Source organism: Mustelus asterias, chromosome 26 (genome assembly GCF_964213995.1).
Source record: "Mustelus asterias chromosome 26, sMusAst1.hap1.1, whole genome shotgun sequence".
Classification (NCBI taxonomy): domain Eukaryota; kingdom Metazoa; phylum Chordata; class Chondrichthyes; order Carcharhiniformes; family Triakidae; genus Mustelus; species Mustelus asterias.
In genome coordinates, this window is record NC_135826.1 from 41,532,317 (window position 1) to 41,553,570 (window position 21,254).

Sequence of the window (21,254 nt, forward strand, 5' to 3'; positions counted from 1 at the left end):
CAGCCGGTTTGGTAACTCGGCATAGACTCATAGAGGTTACAGCATGGAAACAGGCCCTTCGGCCCAACTTGTTCATGTCATCCTGTTTTTTAACCACTAAGCTTGTCCCAATTGCCCGCATTTGGCCCATATCCCTCTATACCCATCTTACCCACATAACTGTCTAAACACTTTTTAAAAGGCAGAATTGTACCCGCCTCTACTACTACCTCTGGGAGCTTGTTCCAGACACTCACCACCCTCTGTGTGAAAAAATTGCCCCTTTGGACCCTTTTGTATCTCTCCCCTCTCACCTTAAACCTATGCTCTCTAGTTTTAGACTCCCTTACCTTTGGGAAAAGATATTGACTATCTAGCTGATCTATGCCCCTCTCTATTTTATAGACCTCTATAAGATCACCCCTCAGCCTCCGACGCTCCAGGGAAAAAAGTCTCAGTCTATCCAGCCTCTCCTTATAACTCAAACAATCAAGTCCCGGTAGCATCCTAGTAAATCTTTTCTGCACTCTTTCTAGTTTAATAATATCCTTTCTATAACAGGGTGACCAGAACTGTACACAGTATTCCAAGTGTGGCCTTACCAATGTCTTGTACAACTTCAACAAGACATCCCAACTCCTGTATTCAATGTTCTGACCAATGAAACCAAACATCCCAAATGCCTTCTTCACCACTCTGTCCACCTGTGACTCCACTTTCAAGGAGCTATGAGCATGTCTCCCTCGATCTCTTTGTTCTGTAACTCTCCCCGATGCCCTACCATTAACTGAGTGCAGTAAGTAGTCTCACAACATCAGGTTAAAGTCCAACTGTTTATTTGGTAGCACGAGCTTTTGGAGCAGCGCTCCTTCATCAGGACTCACCTGATGAAGGAGCAGCGCTCCAAAAGCTTGTGCTACCAAATAAACCTGTTGGACTTTAACCTGATGTTGTGAGACTACTTACTGTGCCCACCCCAGTCCACATCATTAATTGAGTAAGTCTTGCCTTGGTTCGATTGTCCAAATGCAGATTTAAGATAACTCGATGATTAAAAGTTGATCGATTTACTTTTTGTGCAAGGTGATCTCTGCACCCCTAACCTATCAATGGAAAAAGTGCAACACAGAGAGAGAGAGAGAGAGAGTGATGAAAACTGAGTGAATGTCTCCCACAGAGGGAACATTTTTAACCAGCAGAGGGAGAGAGAAGCTCTCAGATGTGTGAAGGTGGAGGGGACAGCAGAGAGGAGCAGAAGCTGCTGACATCTGGGACCCATTAGGAGTTAAAAGTGCTGACTACACAGAGACATATACTGAAGCTGGGGGTGGAGGGGCCAGTGTGGTGCACCTTCGGAAGACCCTCCGTCCAAGTCCCCACTTGGCGGAGATGTAAGTGGAGCAGGACACTGCTTATCAGGGTGGTACAAGCCAGAGGGGTTAAGCAAGCGATTCCACCCACTCTGCTCTGTGGCAATGACGCACCGTGCTAACTGACAAGAGCGAGACTGTGAGTGGTTCCTGTTGTAGAGAAACTCTGCCTAGTCTTCAGCGAAACAAGTAACTGTTAGCGAGGGGGGAATGGGTGGTGGGGGTGGTTAGGCAGCGAGAAGGAAGCTCATCTCAGCCCCTCTACACAGCGGCGAGGAAACGTACCGGATCGACTTGACAGCTTTCCTGAAGAAACAGCAAAGCCTGGCTCGCTGCAGCAATGGGGCTGAACTGCAGGAAGTGCTGCGGCTTCTTGACATCATTGACGGCCCGCGTTTAGTTAAAAGCTTCCAGCTGTGACGGAGGAGAGTGTTGGGGGGGGGCGGGGGGAGGGCTGGGGGTTGGAACGAGGAACAGCATGAGTTTGCCTGGTGGCTCTGGGTTCCTACCAGTACTGGAGAGGCCAGTGAGAATGGGCAGCGGGAACGGATCGCCCTGTTCTGTCAACCGCCCCATCGATATCACACAGAGGCGCAGACGGTACGTTCTGGGGCTGTTTCTATTCTCTTTCCTCTGCGCTGGGGAGAGGGGGAGGGTTGAAAGGATGGTGTGGGGGGTGGGTGGGGGGGGGGAGGGGTGCAAGAGGCAGAGCAGGTGGACTGTAGCACCTTTCACCACCACAGGACATCATCCCACAGTGCTTTACAGTCAGTGAAGCACTTTTCAAAGTATAGCCAGTGTTCTAATGTACAAAACTGCACAGCACGATCCCACAAACAGCAATGTGCAAACAATAATGTTACCTGGTTCAATGATGTTGATCGAGGGATAAGTATGGGCTGGGGCACCAGCCAACCTTATTGCAATGGGATCTCCCCACGTACCCCCCGCCCCACCCCCCACCCCCCCATCACCCCCCTCCAGGACCAGACAGAGGGAGTCTCAGTTTACTCTCTCTCATTCGGAGTGGGGCTCAGAGAGGGAGAGGCAGGTGAGGTATTGGGGAGGGGAGAGTGAGAGGGGCATGGGAACAGAGCAGGTGAGGATGTGGGGGAGGGAGCTGGGTGGTGCCAAGGATGGGAACCCTCGATACCTGCCCGATAACATCACACAAGCATCATTTTGAAAGTTGTTGAGGTGTGGTTTCTGCAGCCAGTCAGTGATCTCATTCAGCACCTCGCAAAGATACTCTGACATCCTGGCTGGTTCCATTTCCGTAACATCACTCTTTCCAGGCATGTCGATCTGAGCTGGTCACCCCTCGATTGTCCTGTTCACACACTGATTTCCACCCCCCCCCCCCCCCCTAGTGACGGTGGCATTATCACCGTTCCCTGGAGTACCCAGCAGTTTGCCCCTCAGTGATTGCTCTTAATCAAGGGCCACACACAGCAAGATATTGCACTGTGGGAGGTATCACAGCTCAGCCCATTCTTTACCTCTCCACATCCTGCCGGGGGGGGGGAGGGGGGGTGTGCAGAATTTCTAGCTGATTCTCCCTCCCTTTTTCTGTTCCAGTTTGTCCTCACTTTCCTCTGTGTTAGTTGCTGTTTTTTTTTAGTTTAAGGGAAGGCACGGTGGTTGGCACTGCTGCCTCACAGCGCCAGGGTCCCAGGTTCGATTCCCGGCTTGGGTCACTGTGTGTGTTGGAGTTTGCACATTCTCCCCGTGTCTGCATGGGTTTCCTCCGGGTGCTCCAGTTTCCTCCCTCAGATGCGTGGGTTAGGTGGATTGGCCATGTTAAATTGACCCTAGTGTCAGGGGATTGGTAGGGTAAATACATGGGGTTACAGGGATAGGGTGGGATTGTTGTCAGTGCAGAGTTGATGGGCCGAATGGTCTCCTTCTGCACTATGGGATTCTATGAAAGACATTGTACAGATTGTTGGTGTTGTAAATTTTTCAGACTGCTCTCCTCCCCCTCTCTTCTCTCACCCCCATTTTCCCCTCCCTCTGCCCCTTGTTCCAGGCCCCTTGGCTCCTTCCCTCCTGTTTCTCCCTCTCCTGTTACTATCTCTCTCCCCTGCCTCTCCCTCTCTTGACTTGAGTTCCACAACCCTCTATGTGTAAATGATTCCTCCTGCTCTCTGACTCAAATCTTTTGTATTTAATCTAAATCTGCTAGCTTTTATTTTATAAGCTTTTCAAACTGACAACTTTGTCACCAAATTTAAGCAGGAACTACGAGAGTTGCTATGGTGCAGGAGGCGGCCATTTGGCCCATCATGTCTGCACCAGCTCTCCGAATGTGTGTTGAGACTTAGTTCCATTCTGCTGCCTTTTCTCCGTACCTCTGCACATTGTTTCTATTCAAATAATCATCTATTGCCCTCTTGAATGCCTCAGTTGAACCTGCCTCCACCACACTTCCAGGCAGAACATTCCAGACCCAAACCACGCGCTGCGTGAAAAAGTTTTTTTTCCCACATCTTTCGCGAATCATTTTAAATCTGTGCCCCTCCTAAAAGTTGGCACCCAGGTTGATAGGGTTGTTAAGAAGGCATACGGTGTGTTAGCTTTTATTGGTAGAGGGATTGAGTTTCAGAGCCAGGAGGTCATGCTGCAACTGTACGAAACTCTGGTGCGGCCGCATTTGGAGTATTGCGTACAGTTCTGGTCGCCGCATTATCGGAAAGATGTGGAAGTGTTGGAAAGGGTGCAGAGGAGATTTACCAGGATGTTGCCTGGTATGGTGGGAAAATCGTATGAGGAAAGGCTGAGGGGCTTGAGGTTGTTTTCGTTAGAGAGAAGAAGGTTAAGAGGTGACTTAATAGAGGCATACAAGATGATCAAAGGATTAGATAGGGTGGATAGTGAGAGCCTTTTTCCTCGGATGGTGATGGCTAGCACGAGGGGACATAGCTTTAAATTGAGGGGTGATGGATATAGGACAGATGTTAGAGGTAGGTTCTTTACTCAGAGAGTAGTAAGGGCATGAAATGCACTGCCTGCAGCAGTAGTGGGCTCGTCAACATTAAGAGCATTCAAATGGTTATTGAATAAACATATGGATGATATCGGAATAGTGTAGATGAGAAGGGCTTTAGATTGGTTCCACTGGTCGGCGCAACATCGAGGGCCTGTACTGCGCTGTAATGTTCTATATTCTATGTTCTTGATCCTTGTACAGCCCTGGGATTGGATGGACTGTATCTGCGCATATTAAGAGTTTTAACAACAACAGGTTTATTTGGTAGCAAATACCATTAGCTTTCGGAGCGCTGCTCCTTCGTCAGATGGAGTGGAAATCCATGGAGTGGAGTGCAGATTTCCACTCCATCTGACGAAGGAGCAGCGCTCCGAAAGCTAATGGTATTTGCTACCAAATAAACCTGTTGGACTTTAACCTGGTTAAAACTCTTAATATGCGCAGATACAGTCCATCCAATCCCAGGGCTGTACAAGGATCAAGAACAGAGAACATTACAGCGCAGTACAGGCCCTTTGGCCCTCGATGTTGCGCTGACCAGTGGAACCAATCTAAAGCCCCTCTAATCTACACGATTCCAATATCATCCATATGTTTATCCAATAACCATTTGAATGCTCTTAATGTTGACGAGTCCACCACTGCTGCAGGCAGGGCATTCCACGCCCTTGGACTTTAACCTGGCGTTGTTAAAACTCTTACTGTGTTCACCCCAGTCCAACACCGGCATCTCCACATCATGACTGCCATCTGCGCATATTGACAGGAGTTAGGGAAGAGATGACAGAGACATCATTACATTGATATAAAAGAAATCGCTTGGTGAAGGGAATTATATCAGAGGAATGGGCAGCAGCTGAAGTCAGTCTTTTAGTAAAATGGAAAAAAATCAGGGAACTGTAGACCATTGAGCTGAACGTCAGTGGAATGAAGGATTGTGGAATCAGATGTGATAGAACAACATCGAGAAACTAATAATACAACAAGAATGGGGCAGCATGGTGGCACAGTGGTTAACACTGCTGCCTCACAGCTCCAGGGACGCAGGTTCAATTCCCAACTTCGGGTCACTGCCTGTGTGGAGTTTGCACGTTCTCCCCATGTCTGCGAGGGTTTCCTCCCACATTCCAAAGGTGTGAGGTTAGGTGCATTGGCCATGTTAAATTGCCCTTTATGGGATGCATAGATTAGAGGGATTAGCAGAGTAAATGTGTGGGATTATGGGGATAGGGCCTGGGTGGGATTGTTGTCGGTGCTGACCCTATGGGCCGAATGGTAGGGTTTCTATGATTCTAAGTGCTCGGCCAGATTTCAAAAGGGTAGATGTTGCAACCAGGTGAGGAAGGGTGAAATTATAGAAAATTGACCTAAAGCAGGACTTCAGGACAGCAAGTCAGATTTTACCAACCTACTGAATCCTTTAAAGAAACAGCTGAGAAGGTGGATAAGGGTAATGCCATAGACGCTTTGGATTTTTGATTTGATTTATCATTGTCACATGTATTAACATACAGTGAAAAGTATTGTTTCTTGTGTGCTATGCAGACAAAGCATACCGTTCATAGAGAAGGAAAGGAGAGGGTGCAGAATGTAGTGTTACAGTCATAGCTAGGGTGTAGAGAAAGATCAACTTAATGCAAGGTAAGTCCATTCAAAAATCTGATGGCAGCAGGGAAGAAGCTGTTCTTGAGTCGGGTTGTTACCTGATCTCAGACTTTTGTATCTTTTTCCCGATGGAAGAAGGTGGAAGAGAGAATGTCCGGGGTGCATGGGGTCCGTAATTATGCTGGCTGCTTTTCCGAGGCAGCGGGAATTGGAGACAGAGTCAATGGGATGGGAGGCTGGTTTGCGTGATGGATTGAGCTTCATTCACGACCTTTTGTAGTTTCTTGCAGTCTTGGGCAGAGCAGGAGCCATACCAAACTGTGATACAACCAGAAAGAATGCTTTCTATGGTGCATCTGTAAAAGTTGATGAGAGTTGTAGCTGACATGCCAAATTTCCTTCGTCTTCTGAGAAAGTAGAGGTGTTGGTGGGCTTTCTTAACTATAGTGTCGGCATGGGGGGGACCAAGATAGGTTGTTGGTGATCTGGACACCTAGAAATGTGAAGCTCTTGACCATTTCTACTTCGTCCCCATTGAGGTCGGCTGTCAATGCTGTGTATTAGTCTCGTGACTAAGGCCAGAGTAGGCGACATGCAGTGGAATGGACAGCAAGTTAATTACAAAACCGAGAGTACAGAGAATAGTTATCGAAGGTAGTTACTCAGACTGACAAATGATGAGAAGAGACGTTCCACAGTGATTGGGGCTGGATCGTGAATCCTCATTATTTATATTAATGACTTGGACTCGGCAATTAGCGGGATAATTTCAAGATTTGCAGACGATGTAAGATTGTTAACACTGGGGGGAAAATGCAACAAAATACAGGAAGACATCATTAAAGCTGCAGAATGGGTGTCAGAGCAAATGAATTGCAATCTGAGTAAAGGTGAGGGGATTCATCTTGTTCTGAAGAGTAAGGAGGCTCACTACTCTGCAAAAGCAGAGTTTGAATGAGGTGGAGGCGCAGAGGGAGCTGGAGCTAAAGACACACACATCACAAAAAGCACAGGTTGATACCATTACAAAGCACTGGAGCTTGTTTCTAACGAGAGAGGATTGGAAAGCAGCAAGGCTATACTTGTATCAAACCTTGGTTAGACCACATCAGGGGTACGGTGAATGGTTCTGCTCCCCATCTTCCTGAAAAGATATATTACCGCTCGCCCACCTGAGGCTTGTAAGGTCCCGCCCGAGGCCTACGGGGAATAGTTCTGCTCCCCATATTACTGAAAAGATACAGAGACGCTGAAAAATATACAAAAAATTTACAAGAACAATAATAGAATTGGGAGGTTATAAATCTGGGTGACATTAAATAAGTTGGGACACTTTCTTCAGGAAAGAGATAGAGAAGATAATGGGGACAGTGTAGAGGGAGCTTTACTCTGTATATAACCCCGTGCTGTACCTGTCCTGGGAGTGTTTGATGGGGGACAGTGTAGAGGGAGCTTTACTCTGGATATAACCCCGTGCTGTACCTGTCCTGGGAGTGTTTGATGGGGACAGTGGAGAGGGAGCTTTACTCTGGATATAACCCCGTGCTGTACCTGTCCTGGGAGTGTTTGATGGGGACAGTGTAGAGGGAGCTTTACTCTGCATATAGAAACATAGAAACATAGAAAACTACAGCACAAAAACAGGCCCTTCGGCCCCACAAGTTGTGCCGAACATATCCCTACCTTTTAGGCCTACCTATAACCCTCCATCCTATTAAGTCCCATGTACTCATCCAGGAGTCTCTTAAAAGACCCTATTGAGTTTGCCTCCACCACCACTGACGGCAGCCGATTCCACTCGCCCACCACCCTCTGTGTGAAAAACTTCCCCCTAACATTTCCCCTGTACCTACCCCCCAGCACCTTAAACCTGTGTCCTCTCGTAGAAGCCATTTCCACCCTGGGAAAAAGCCTCTGAGAGTCCACCCGATCTATACCTCTCAACATCTTATATACCTCTATTAGGTCTCCTCTCATCCTACGTCTCTCCAAGGAGAAAAGACCGAGCTCCCTCAGCCTATCCTCATAAGGCATGCCACTCAATCCAGGCAACATCCTTGTAAATCTCCTCTGCACCCTTTCAATCTTTTCCACATCCTTCCTGTAATGAGGCGACCAGAACTGAGCACAGTACTCCAAGTGGGGTCTGACGAGGGTTTTATATAGCTGCATCATTATCCCCGGACTCCTAAACTCAATCCCTCGATTGATAAAGGCCAGCACACCATACGCCTTCCTAACCACCTCCCCCACCTGCGGGGCCGATTTTAGAGTCCTATGGACCCAGACCCCAAGGTCCTTTTCCTCTACCGTACTGAGTCTTTCCCTTTATATTGTACTCCTTCATCCCATTTGACCTGCCAAAATGGACCACTACGCATTTATCTGGGTTGAAGTCCATCTGCCACTTCTCCGCCCAGTCTTGCATCTTATAACCCCGTGCTGTACCTTTCCTGGGAGTGTTTGATGGTGACAGTGTAGAGGGAGCTTTACTCTGTATCTAACCCCGTGCTGTACCTGTCCTGGGAGTGTTTGATGGGAACAGTGTAGAACATAAGAACATAAGAAATAGGAGCAGGAGTAGGCCATCTAGCCCCTCGAGCCTGCCCTGCCACTCAATAAGATCATGGCTGATCTGAAGTGAATCAGTTCCACTTACCCGCCTGCTCCCCATAACCCTTAATTCCCTTACCGATCAGAAATCCATCTATCCGTGACTTAAACATATTCAGCGAGGTAGCCTCCACCACTTCAGTGGGCAGAGAATTCCAGAGATTCATCACCCTCTGAGAGAAGAAGTTCCTCCTCAACTCTGTCCTAAACTGACACCCCTTTATTTTGAGGCTGTGCCCTCTTGTTCTAGTTTCCTTTCTAAGTGGAAAGAATCTCTCCACCTCTACCCTATCCAGCCCCTTCATTATCTTATATGCCTCTATAAGATCACCCCTCAGCCTTCTAAACTCCAATGAGTAGAGGGAGCTTTACTCTGTATCTAACCCTGTGCTGTACCTGTCCTGGGAGTGTTTGATGGGGGACAGTGTAGAGGGAGCTTTACTCTGTATCTAACCCCGTGCTGTACCTGTCCTGGGAGTGTTTGATGGGGGACAGTGTAGAGGGAGCTTTACTCTGTATCTAACCCCGTGCTGTATCTGTCCTGGGACTGTTTGATGGGGGACAGACAGTGTAGAGGGAGCAGAAAATTAGCAAACTTAACAAGTATAAAAAGAGACGCAGTGATCTGGATGGGAGGAGGTTGTCCCGTGTCATTCCCGGTTGGAATGATTCAGTGAATTGGAAAGTTTGGAGATTTTGGGTGTTCTAACTACCCCCTCTTCCCTGCATTTGGCAACAAGTAGTTAAAACTGGAGCCTCACAGTCTGGAGTTAGGGAAGGAATGTTGTGCTGTTGATAGTTCTGATTGGTGAGGGATGTGTCAGTCTGTCTCCATGGAGACAGTGTGCACACAGACAGATGTTGTAATGACGTCAGGCCACCACCCTTTAAGCGTGAGCAGAAATCATTGAGAGGGCGGAGGGAAGGAGCCACCAGTTCAGCCCAGCATCAGAATTCTGACATTACAACACATCTGCCGTGATAATCTGCTCCAAATGAACTGAAGTCGGTTTAAAGTTCTCCGGTTAGCGCTCTGAAAACCCCAGGATGATGTTGCTGGGAGAGTCCATCAGGGTTCTGCTGCTGCTTTGCTCCTGGCTATTTTTCACCCACAGACCTGTGCACCCGTAGCCTGGAGAGCTTTTCGACTGCAGAGGGCATCGCCTCTGCCTGTTCAGTCTCTGAATATCAAACAATGGAGGTCTGTCCAGTTCACCCCCCTCCCACCCTGCACCTCTAGCCCAGGGGCACTGCGGTGAACTGAAATGCACTTCTCTGTCACATCAGTTAACTCAAATCCTAAGAAATAGGAGCAGAATTGGACTATTCGGCCCCTCTCGTTTGCCCTGCCTGTCGATACTATCATCGCAGATCTTCAGCCTCAATTTCACTTTCTTGCCCGCACCCCTTTGTTGTTTGGTTCCCTGAGACACCAAAAATCTATCAAACTTGGTCTTAGACATTCAGTAAACTCTTTTAAATTCAGTCATGTGTTTGATGATGTACCATTCTCGTTAATGTTCTGTGCTCTCCGACATGGGCAGCACGGTGGCACAGTGGTTAGCACTGCTGCCTCACAGTGCCAGGGTCCCAGGTTCGATTCCCCGGCTTGGGTCACTGTCTGTGCAGAGTCTGCACGTTCTCCCCGTGTCTGCGTGGGTTTCCTCCGGGTGCTCCGGTTTCCTCCCACATTCTGAAAGTCGTGCTGGTTAGGGTGCATTGACCTGAACAGGCGCCGGAGTGTGGCGACTCGGGAAATTTCACAGTAACTTCATTGCAGTGTTAATGTAAGTCTACTTATGATGAATAAATAAACTTTACTTTACTTTCCTCCAATAATGGTTCCTCCAAACATCAACAGTGCTCGAGCTAATGGAGGTGGTGAAATGTAAATGTGTTTGATAGGGTTGATGTTGGGGACTATTTCCTCTGGTGGGAGTGGACCTCAGGACAAAGGGGACTGAACCTTAAAATCCGAGTCAGGCCATTGAGCAGGTGACGTCAGGAAGCAAAAGGGGCAGCGGATATCTGGAAAATTCTCACCCAGCAAAAAAAAACTATGGATGTTGGGAATGAATTGAAGCTTTCAAGACTGAACTCAAGATTGTTTTGTTGGATGAGAGATAAAGGGACTCGAGGTGTGGATTTGCCCAGATCAGAAAGAGGCGGTACGGTTAGCACTGCTGCCTCACAGCGCCAGGGAGCCAGGTTCAATTCCCGGCTTGGGTGACTGTCTGTGTGGAGTTTGCATGTTCTCCCCGTGTCTGCGTGGGTTTCCTCCGGGTGCTCCGGTTCCCTCCCACAGTCCAAAGATGTGCAGGTTAGGTGGATTGGCCATACTAAAATTGCCCCTTAGTATTAGGGGGACAGGCTAGGGTAAATGCATGGGGTTATGAAAATAGGGCTTGGATGGGATTGTGGTCCGTGCAGACTTGATGGACCGAATGGCCTCCTTCTGCTCTGTAGGGATTCTATCTTATTGAACGGCGGAACAGCCCCAAGGGATTGAATAGCCTCATCTGGTTGCTCTCAGCAGGAGGAGGTGGAATCCTGCCCTCTGTGTGGGATGAATCCATATCCATCATCAGGGCAAGTGAGAGGTTGATTTGTTTCTGACTGGGAACGTCCCCAATAGCAACAATTTGCCTTTTAAAAAATTTATTCATGGGACATCGGTGTCGCTGGCTGGCCAGCATTTATTGCCCATCCCTAGTTGCCTGAGGGCAGTTGAGAATCAACCACATTGCTGTGGCTCTGTAGTCACATGTAGGCCAGACCGGTAAGAATGGCAGATTTCCTTCCCCAAAGGACATTAGTGAACCAGATGAGTTTTTCCGACGATCAACAATGGTTTCATGGTCATCAGTAGATTCTTAATTCCAGATATTTTTTATTGAATTCAAATCCCACCATCTGCCATTGTCGGATTCAAACCCAGGTCCCCAGGACATTAGCTGAGTGTCTGGATTAATAATCTGGCGATAATTACACTCGGCCATCGCCTACTCCCATGGTGCCTTCAGCGTAATGTAAGCAACTACACAGGGGTGTCATCAGACACCAAGCCGTGTGAAATATTGGAATATCTGATCAAGAACTTGGACAAAGAGGCAGATTTGAAGGTGTATCTTGGAAGATGGAGTTAGGGAGGTGGGGAGGTTTGTAGAGGGGATGTCAGGGATTAGGGTCTCAGCAACTGAAGGCACAACCCCCAATGGTGGAATGATTTAAAGTAAGAAGTTTAACAACACCAGGTTAAAGTCCAACAGGTTTATTTGGTAGCAAAAGCCACACAAGCTTTCGGAGCTCCAAGCCCCTTCTTCAGGTGCACTCACCTGAAGAAGGGGCTTGGAGCTCCGAAAGCTTGTGTGGCTTTTGCTACCAAATAAACCTGTTGGACTTTAACCTGGTGTTGTTAAACTTCTTACTGTGTTTACCCCAGTCCAACACCGGCATCTCCACGGAATGATTTAAAGCCAGTTATGTGCAAGAGACCAGAACTGGACCAAGATCTCCGAGAGTTGTACGGCGGAATTCTCCAGCTCTTCCCACCGGCCGGATCTTGAAACTGCCCCCCCCCCCCCCCCCCCCCGCCCCCGACCACCAGAGGGGAAAGCCTGCCGCAGGGTAGCTGGAGAATTCCATCAAGAGGATTGATGGAGGGTGTAGTGATTGGGTGTAGCAATTGGGAAGGGTGAGGCCATGGAGAGATTGGAAAGTGGGGGTGAGAATTTTAAAATCGAGGCTTGACTGCTCTGTGGGCTAAAGGAGGACAGTGAACGCAGCGGGTGACGGGTGACTGGGATGTGGTGCCAATGGTGGAAGAGCTGCAACCCTTTGTCCACTCTCCCTGGCGCTGACACCCCTCCCTGCAATCGGAACGACGACCAGCCCAGGCCTCTCACTCCACACTAACCTCCTGCTCATTGTTTCCTCCACAGCTTTGATGTTGAGAATGGCCTCTCCCCTGGACGCAGCCCACTTGACCCTCAGACCAGTCCGAGCTCGGGGCTGGTGCTGCAGGCAAACTTCGCCCACAGCCAGCGGCGAGAATCGTTCCTGTACCGCTCGGACAGCGACTACGATCTCTCCCCGAAGAACATTTCCAGGAACTCCTCCATCGCCAGTGACATGTGAGTGACATTCACTGTTTCCTCTTTGTTTAATCCTGGGAGCACTGTTCTGAGTCAGGAAGTGCAGGTTAACCTGGTTGATCAGCCATAGGTCTAGACCTGAGGCCTGCCCTGTGGGTGCAATGCCAAAGCAAGGGGTGGGGGGTGGAAGAAGTAGAAACAGGAAGCCAAATAGAGGGTATGATTGGCATCTCTTAGAGTTGCCAGCTCTGGTTGGATGGTGTAAATGACATCTGGCTCCAACTGCCTCAATCCCCCACCCTCGCCATTGGTCCCTCCTCATGGAGTCCCACCTTCCCTATGGCCAATCAGGAAGTGAAACGTCTCTCTCCATTACCTGATTGGATTATTTTTGACTGTCAACCAAAGACCATGACTTCCCCCTTCTCCAATATTCTTATAATTAACGAACAAAAGTAAAAAGTGGAGAAACGTTTCTGTAATCCCTTAGATTTTTCTCCTGCAATTGCTCACAACAATGTTCAGATTAATCTTCCAATCCCTGGAGGTTCCAGAACAATTCTGGAGGGTTGGCCACCCTGGACTGCAGTTGGTAGGGAGAGGGGGAGGGGGGGGGGGGGCGCAGGGTGGATGGGAGTGGGGAGAGATCAGAATAAACTGACCGTCTCCAATGGATTTTGTCCCCTCCCTCCAACAACTGGTTTCCAGGAGTAACTATTTCAAAGCTCATCCAAGACCAGCTTTAGCTTCGCGGTACTCCGAGCCAGTCCTTGCCCTGACAATGGGAAAGTAAGTGAGACCAGTTACTTGGAGACCGGCCTTTTCACCTGATCACAAGCTACTAACCATGGGGTAGAACCGGCCTGAGTATTGGTGTGTGAGAGCAGGAGCAGGGGTGGAGCGCGCGAACATAGTGGGCGACCTGCCTTGTGGAGCTATTTTTGAGGCAATGTCCCTGGGTTTAACTCAAAGCTGTCGGCACCATTGGACATATGACATTACGTGGGTGACATATGATATTCCATGTTGGATACACACTTGATAATTAATACAAAATGCTTCACATTAGATGCGTGACGCAGAACACATGATGCTACATGGACACAAGGACTCGAAATACTTTGTGTTGGCAGCACGGTGATACGTGGTAAACACTCAGTACATTCCATGTTCAACCAGTCGGACGTTTAGGCATCAAAGGTCACTTAGCCAACAATCAACCTGCTCATGAATGTGCCGACTCTGCATTCTACCTCACGCCCTGCATGAGGTCGGCACACAGACAGCCTACATCAGATGTGCTGTCCCCCAATGTCAGAAACTCGACACTTAATATTGCAGAGATTAGAGGCAGTCCCAGGATTCGGGTTAAAAGGCTTTTAACCAAGATAACAGGGAAATTGGGGTGAAATTGGTCTTGGCTGGCCAATCACCAGCCTGCTTTGCACCCTGTCCAATTTTTCAAATGTATGTAGATGTAGGCGGCATGGTGGCGCAGCGGTTGGCACTGCTGCCTCACAGTGCCAGGAACCCAGGTTCGATTCCTGGCTTGGGTCACTGTCTGTGCGGAGTTTGCACATTCTCCCCGTGTCTGCATGGGTTTCCTCCAGGTGCTCCGGTTTCCTCCCACACTCCAAAGATGTGCGGGTTGGGTGGATTGGCCATGCTAAATTGTCCCTTAGTGTCTCAGCATGTGTAGGTTAGATGGATTAACCATGATAAATGCGTGGGGTTACGGGGATAGGGTGAGGGAGAGGGCCTGGATAAGATACTCTGTCAGACAATCAATGCAGACTCGATGGGCCGACTGGCCTCTGTCGGGATTCTATGATCGATTCAGAATGGGTAAAATTCAGAGTCTCCGGACCCTGACATTTCACCCTCCTGAACTCCACACACCAAGTCAGAAGATACTCACCGGGGCAAGTTCTCTGTCACAGGGCTCCCTGTGTCTGTTCACTTTAACACATCACACCCCCACCCTCACTCCCGTCCCAATCCTTGCCCTTCCTCACTCCTCCCGGACTATCTCTATTCACAGAATAAAACAAGAAGGATTGTGTCAAAAATCATACCTTACTGGAAATTGGAGCATAAGCATCCTTCAGCTCTGAGAGTTTGCAAACCAATTGGTCTCGAGATTTCTGGACGATTTGTCAGTCATTGGTCACTCTCACTGGGGGTCAGATCGAGCTGCGTCCCAATGGAATGTTCACTTTTCAGCGAGACACAGTTGAGGGCCTCTGATGCAGTGCTCTGTCAGTGTGAGAGAAAGGGACCATCCCAGTGACTGACCGCCACTGACACCAGGCAGATCGCTTAGCCAATCATAATAAAGGCACAACCGTTTGTCTCAGTGTCCCTGGGCTAGACGATGGGAAAGTCAAAGTCTCCCCCGCCCAGCCTCGTGGCACTGTGTCTATTCCCGGGGCACGTGTCTTTTGAGCGGTTTTAACTCAACAATGCTCAAAATCTGAAATAAAAACAGAAAATGCTGGAAATGTTCAGCTGGTCTGGCAGCATCTGAGGAGAGGCGAGGAGTTAGTGTTCCAGGTTGATAACTGTTAATGAGGAAAGGTCACTGACTGTGAGACTTTAACTCTGTCCCTTTCTGCACAGATACTGCCAGACCAGCTGAGTATTTCCGGTGCTTTATGTCAGATTGAATTGAGGGGCACAGTGGCACTGCTGCCTCACAGCGTCAGGGACCCAGGTTCGATTCTGGCCTCGGGTCACTGTCAGTGTGAAGCCTGCACGTTCTCCCCATGTCTGCATGGGTTTCCTCCGGGTGCTCCAGTTTCCTCCCACAGTCCGAAGATGTGCAGGTTAGGTTGATTGGCCATGATAAATTGCCCCTTAGTATCAGGGGGGAATTAGGAGGGTAAATATGTGGGGTTATGGGGATAGGGCCCGGGTGGGATTGTGGTCGGTGCAGGATCGATGGGCCAAATGGCCTCCTCCTGTACTGTTGGGATTCTATGACTTCCAGCTTTTTGCTTTTGCAAAAATCACTTGGGCTTGAAGATTAGAAAATCAACAAAATTAAATTGCAACTCTTTTTTAAAAAAATATATAATTTGGTGCATCAAGACACTTAGTAAAGACAATCACAGACCCCTGTCACAGGTGGGAGATTGTCCCTGCACGGGTTCATCTTTTGATTCCTTCAGTCTAATACTGTGCTCCTGAGATCTGGAGAGGTCAGTCCGAATGCTCTCGAGCGAGCCTGGAATATTCCAGCATTTAAAACAGAATTTCTTCAAATAAAATCCTTCTTGGTCCTTTCTGCTTCCGGTTGCGGTTTTAAAGAGAAATCGATCTTCTGACCTTGTGATTTCACAGTGCCTTAATCTCTCTTTGTGCTAAGTTATCAAATGTGCCAGAAACGGAAGAAAGATTCTTCACCAGGTAGAAAGGAAGCGGCTGAAGTGAAGGACCTGACTGAGGGGTTAGAAAAAATCCAGAGTTTTATATCAGTCAGGAAATTGAAACCAGAGATTAATACGTCACTGGGATGTGGTGACATAGCAGCAATGTTACAGCATTTAGTAACCCACAGACTCGCACTCCGTGGGCAAGAATAAATCTGGAATCAAAAGCTCGGGTGAAATTATACCAAAAAAATGGCAGTGCTGTTTCCGGCGAGAAACGCACCAGTTTCCTCTCCAAATCTTACAACTCTCTGCATAAGTCATTCGTGGGGGTGGGGTGGGGGGATGGGGGGGGGGGGGGAGGTGCCCAAACACGCAGGCAAAACGCAGCTGCATAGAGATCAGGGTGCCTTGTTTAAAGGGCGCCCCGATCATAACCTTAGTTAACCACCACCCCTCATCCGCCCTCCTCTCCAACCCACCACAGAGGTCTTGGGGGGCTTCCGTCCACACGCCCGATCAGATTTGGCACTTCTCTGCCGCCACCCCTCCCCCCCCCCCCCCCCGCCCCAAACCATTGGTTAATGCCATTGCCAGTATCCCCTACTCCTCCATCCACTCAGCCCACAACCGAATCTGAATGAAATCCTTCCTCCCTCCCTCCCCCAATGAGGCTCCCACTAGGGCCAGCTCCTGGCACTGGCTGACACTGCCAGGTTTGGCATGATGCCAAGCTGGCAGTGCCAGGAGGCATTGCCAGGACACTGCCTGGCCATGTCCTTCTCACCTGCAGGCTAGACTCGGAGTGAAGTCGTGAATGAGGAGACGAACTTGAACACATTGCCCCTTCCGAGAGAGCATTCCAATACCCATCTCTGCTTCACAATGGGACAAGTGACCAACGAAATATGACTTGCAAAGGTAGGTGAGATCTGACGTGTAGTGCGACATGTTACAATATGCCGATTACACACACTGTGTCTTACAGAAGAAATGGAGATTACTCTAAGGGAAACATGACAAAAGTGACAACGCTGGTGACCTACGTTCCAGAACAGTTGATGACTCAGTAGAAAGATCCTCTTAAAAATTTCTAAGTCTCCTTGATTTCTTTCCACTAGTTGTTCCGTTTTGAATTTATTCTGTGTTCTCAGCTTGTAGTCACCAGAGCAAGAGCATAGTCTGGTAATTTTCTCTCTGTTACCTGTCGTTACTTTGTTTTTGCAATGACCCCTTTTCAAAGTCTGAATGAAGATCCGAGAGCAGCAGTACAGGACATCAGCAACGCTACGAAGCCAGAGGGGGAAGAGATTGGAGTTAGGTGATGTCCACCATGAACTTTATAACCTTACAAACTAGCAGGAAGGATGTTTGTGCAGACTCCGTATCCAATGCATGTTGTCTGTGTTTTATATGAGCACAATCTACGATCAGTACGTTGAGTTTATTGAGTGAGGAGTCCGTGTTCAGTAGGAATGTACACTGTTTGTCAGAGGGAGAGTTTGTGTTCTAACTCTGTTTATCTGTTTCTGTACTCAGCCATACGGAAGACATGATTGTGACACCATTTGCTCAGGTAAGCGGGAAAACGTATATCTCTGCTTGAAACTGTTCCCATAAGGTATTCCCCTCTCTCCCTGGAACAGGCTGGAGGGAGGGGATGTTCTTCCTGAGGCTGGTCGCTGAGATGAGGGTGGGGTGCAGTGGGGCTGGGAGTGGGAGTTGGCCCTCGCATTGGTAACCACCACCCCCACCCATCAGGAGGTTGCGGAGGTTGGGGGAAGTGGATGGCCTCGTGGTATTATCGCTTGATTATTAATCCAGAAACTCAGCTAATGTTCAGGGGATCCATGTTCGAATCCTGCCACAGCAGGTGGTGGAATTCAAATTCAATAAGAAAGAAATCTGGAATTAAGAATCTACTGATGACCATGAAATCATTGTTGATTGTCGGAAAAACCCACCTGGTTCACTAATGTCCTTTAGGAAAGGAAACCTGCCGTCCTTACCTGGTCTGGCCTACATGCGACTCCAGAGCCACAGCAATGTGGTTGACTCTCAACTGCCCTCAGGCAACTAGGGATGGGCAATAAACGCTGGCCCAGCCAGCGACGCCCATGTCCCACGAATGAATTTTAAAAAACTCAATCCCACATTGCCTAGTGAAATGACAGAAATGAGCTGTGTGTTGGTGATTGTAGGTTGGCCTCTGGTCGTAGGGAGTATGAGGCGTCCTGAGCTCTAGCTGCTTGTGTAAAAGAAAGGACGTGCATTTTTGTAGTGCCTTTGGAAAGTCCTTCATTGGTTATAAAGCGCTTGGAGATTTCCTGAAGTGGTTAAAGCACGGTCACTATCAAAATGTAGGAAATGTGAGGACCAGCCTCTATTTGATATTAATCAGTTAATATGTTTGTAACTGAGGGATAAATTTTGATTTGATTTATTATTGTCACATGTATTAACATACAGTGAAAAGTATTGTTCTTGCGCACTATGCAGACAAAGCAAACCATTCATAGGGAAAATAGGGGAGAAGGGAAGGACAGGAGGGTGCAGGATGTAGTGTTACAGTCATTGCCAGGGTGTAGAGAAAGATCAATTTAATGCAAGGTAGGTCCATTCAAAAGTCTGACAGCAGCAGCGAAGAAGCTGTTCTTGAGTCGGTTGGTACGTGACCTCAGACTTTTGTATCTTTTTCCCGATAGAAGAAGGTGGAAGAGAGAATGTCCGGGCTGCGTAGGGTCCTTGATTATGCTGGCTACTTTGCTGAGGCAGCAGGAAGTGTAGACAGATTCAATGGATGGGAGGCTGGTTTGCGTGATGGATTGGGCTACGTCCTCCTTTGTAGTTTCTTGTGGCCTTGAATAGAGCAAGAGCCATACCAAGCTGCGGTATATCTGGAAACGATGCTTTCTATGGTGCATCTGTAAAAATTGGTGAGAGTTGTAGCGGATATGTCGAATTTCCTTCGCCTCCTGAGAAAGTAAAGGCGTTGGTTGGCTTTCTTAACTGTAGCGTCAGTGTGGACGCTATCCATTGACTCTGTCTACACTTCCAGTTGCCTTGGCAAAGTAGCCAGCATAATCAAGGACCCCACGCACCCCAGGCATTCTCTCTTGTGGAGTGTGGAGGGACCAGGACAGGTTGTTGGCGATCTGAACACCTGGAAACCTGAAGCTCTTGACCATTTACACTTCATCCCTGTTGATGTAGGCAGGAGCATGTCCTCCACTATCTCTTTCGTTTTACTGACATTGAGGGAGAGATTACTGTTGTTGCACCAATTCACCAGATTCTCTCTCTCCCCTATTATTGGCCATGAAAACAGGGAGAACTCCCTGACTCCAAAGATGTGCGGGTTGGGTGGATTGGCCATGCTAAATTGCCCCTTAGTGTCAGAGAGATTAGCAGGGTAAATACATGGGGTTACAGGGATAGGGCCTGGGTGGGATTGTTGCCAGTGCAGTCTCGATGGGCCAAATGGCCTCCTTCTGCACTGTAGAGATACTATGATTCTTCATTGAATTAATGACAATTTCATCTTTTCTGCCCATCTGGGAGGGCAGACAGGGTCTCGGCTTAATCTTAGAATCCCTACAGTGCAGAAAGAGACCATTCAGCCCATCGAGCCTGCACCGACAACAATCCCACCCAGGCCCAATCCCCTTAACCCCACGTATTTACCCTGCTAATCCTTTTGACACTAAGGGGCAATTTGGCATGGCCAATCAACCTAACCCGCACATCCTTGAACTGTGGAAGGAAACCGGAACACCCGGAGGAAACTCACGCAGACACGGGGAGAACGTGTAAACTCCGCACAGACAGGGACCTCAGGCTGGAATTGAACCCGGGTCCCTGGCAATGTGAGGCAGCAGTGCTAACCACTGTGTCACCGTGGTTTGACAACACTACAGTGTACAGTGATTATGTTTTACTATAAAGTGCTTCAGGACATCCTCACCCTAACACGGGACAATGGGATCTGGGCGTACAGGTCCACAGTTCCCTAAAAGTGGCAACACAAGGTTGGTGGCATAGTGGACAGTGAAGAAAGTTATCTCCAATTGCAACGGCGGGATCTTGATCAACTGGGCCAGTGGGCTGACGAATGGCAGATGGAGTTTAATTTAGACAAATGCGAGGTGATGCATTTTGGTAGATTGAACCAGGGCAGGACTTATTCAGTTAATGGTAGGGTGTTGGAGAGAGTTACAGAACAAAAAGATCTCGGAGTACATGTTCATAGCTCCTTGAAAGTGGAGTCACAGGTGGACAGTGGTGAAGATGGCATTCAGCATGCTTGGTTTCATCGGTCAGAACATTGAATACAGGAGTTGGGATGTCTTGTTGAAGTTGTACAAGACATTGGTAAGGTCACATTTGGAATACTGTGTGCAATTCTGGTCACCCTATTATAGAAAGGATATTATTAAACTAGAAAGAGTGGAGAAAAGATTTACTAGGATGCTACCGGGACTTGATGGATTGAGTTATAAGGAGAGGCTGAATAGACTGGGACTTTTTTCTCTGGAGCATAGGAGGCTGAGGGGTGACCTTATAGAGGTCTATAAAATAATGAGGGGCACAGGTCAGCGAGATAGTCAATATCTTTTCCCAAAGGTAGGGGAGTCTAAAACTAGAGGGCATAGGTTTAAGGTGAGAGGCGAGAGATACAAAAGGGTCCAGAGGGGCAATTTTTTCACACAGAGGGTGGTGAGTGTCTGGAACAAGCTGCCAGAGGTAGTAGTAGAGGCGGGTACAATTTTATCTTTTAAACAGCATTTAGATAGTTACATGGGTACGATGGGTATAGAGGGATATGGGCCAAATGTGGGCAATTGGGGTTAGCTTAGGGGTTTTAAAAAAAGCACGGCATGGACAAGTTGGGCCGAAGGGCCGGTTTCCATGCTGTAAACCTCTATGACTCTATGACAAGGTGATTGAGAAGGCATATGGCATGCTTACCTTCAGCCAGGGCACTGAGTACAAGAGTTGGGGAATCATGTTGCAGCTATATAAAACTTGCATGGGCCACATTTGGAGTATTGCGTGCAGTTCTGGTCACCTCACTGCCAGAAGGATGTGGAAGCTTTGGAGAGAGTGTAAAAAAGGTTCACCAGGATGTTGCCTGGTCTCGAGGGTGTTGGCTATGGGGAGAGGTTGATTAAACTCAGATTGTCTTCACTGAAAAATGGAGGCAGAAGGGAGACCAGATAGAGGTCTACAAAAT

General features: G+C 48.3%; 1 protein-coding gene across 7 annotated transcripts in view; it reads left to right on the forward strand.

Moving 5' to 3' along the window:
- Positions 1–21,254, forward strand: part of LOC144479625 (3',5'-cyclic-AMP phosphodiesterase 4C-like) — a 330,099-nt gene that overhangs the window by 243,673 nt on the left and 65,172 nt on the right. For 4 of the 7 annotated variants that reach the window (XM_078198561.1, XM_078198565.1, XM_078198560.1 and 1 more), the window contains 2 exons: positions 12,498–12,689; positions 17,561–17,597. In XM_078198561.1, the coding sequence (XP_078054687.1) occupies positions 12,498–12,689; positions 17,561–17,597 (229 nt within the window). Of the gene's footprint in view, positions 1–12,497; positions 12,690–13,358; positions 13,440–17,560; positions 17,598–21,254 lie in introns of all 7 variants that reach the window. The other 3 variants (XM_078198559.1, XM_078198558.1, XM_078198562.1) reach the window with 1 other exon arrangement.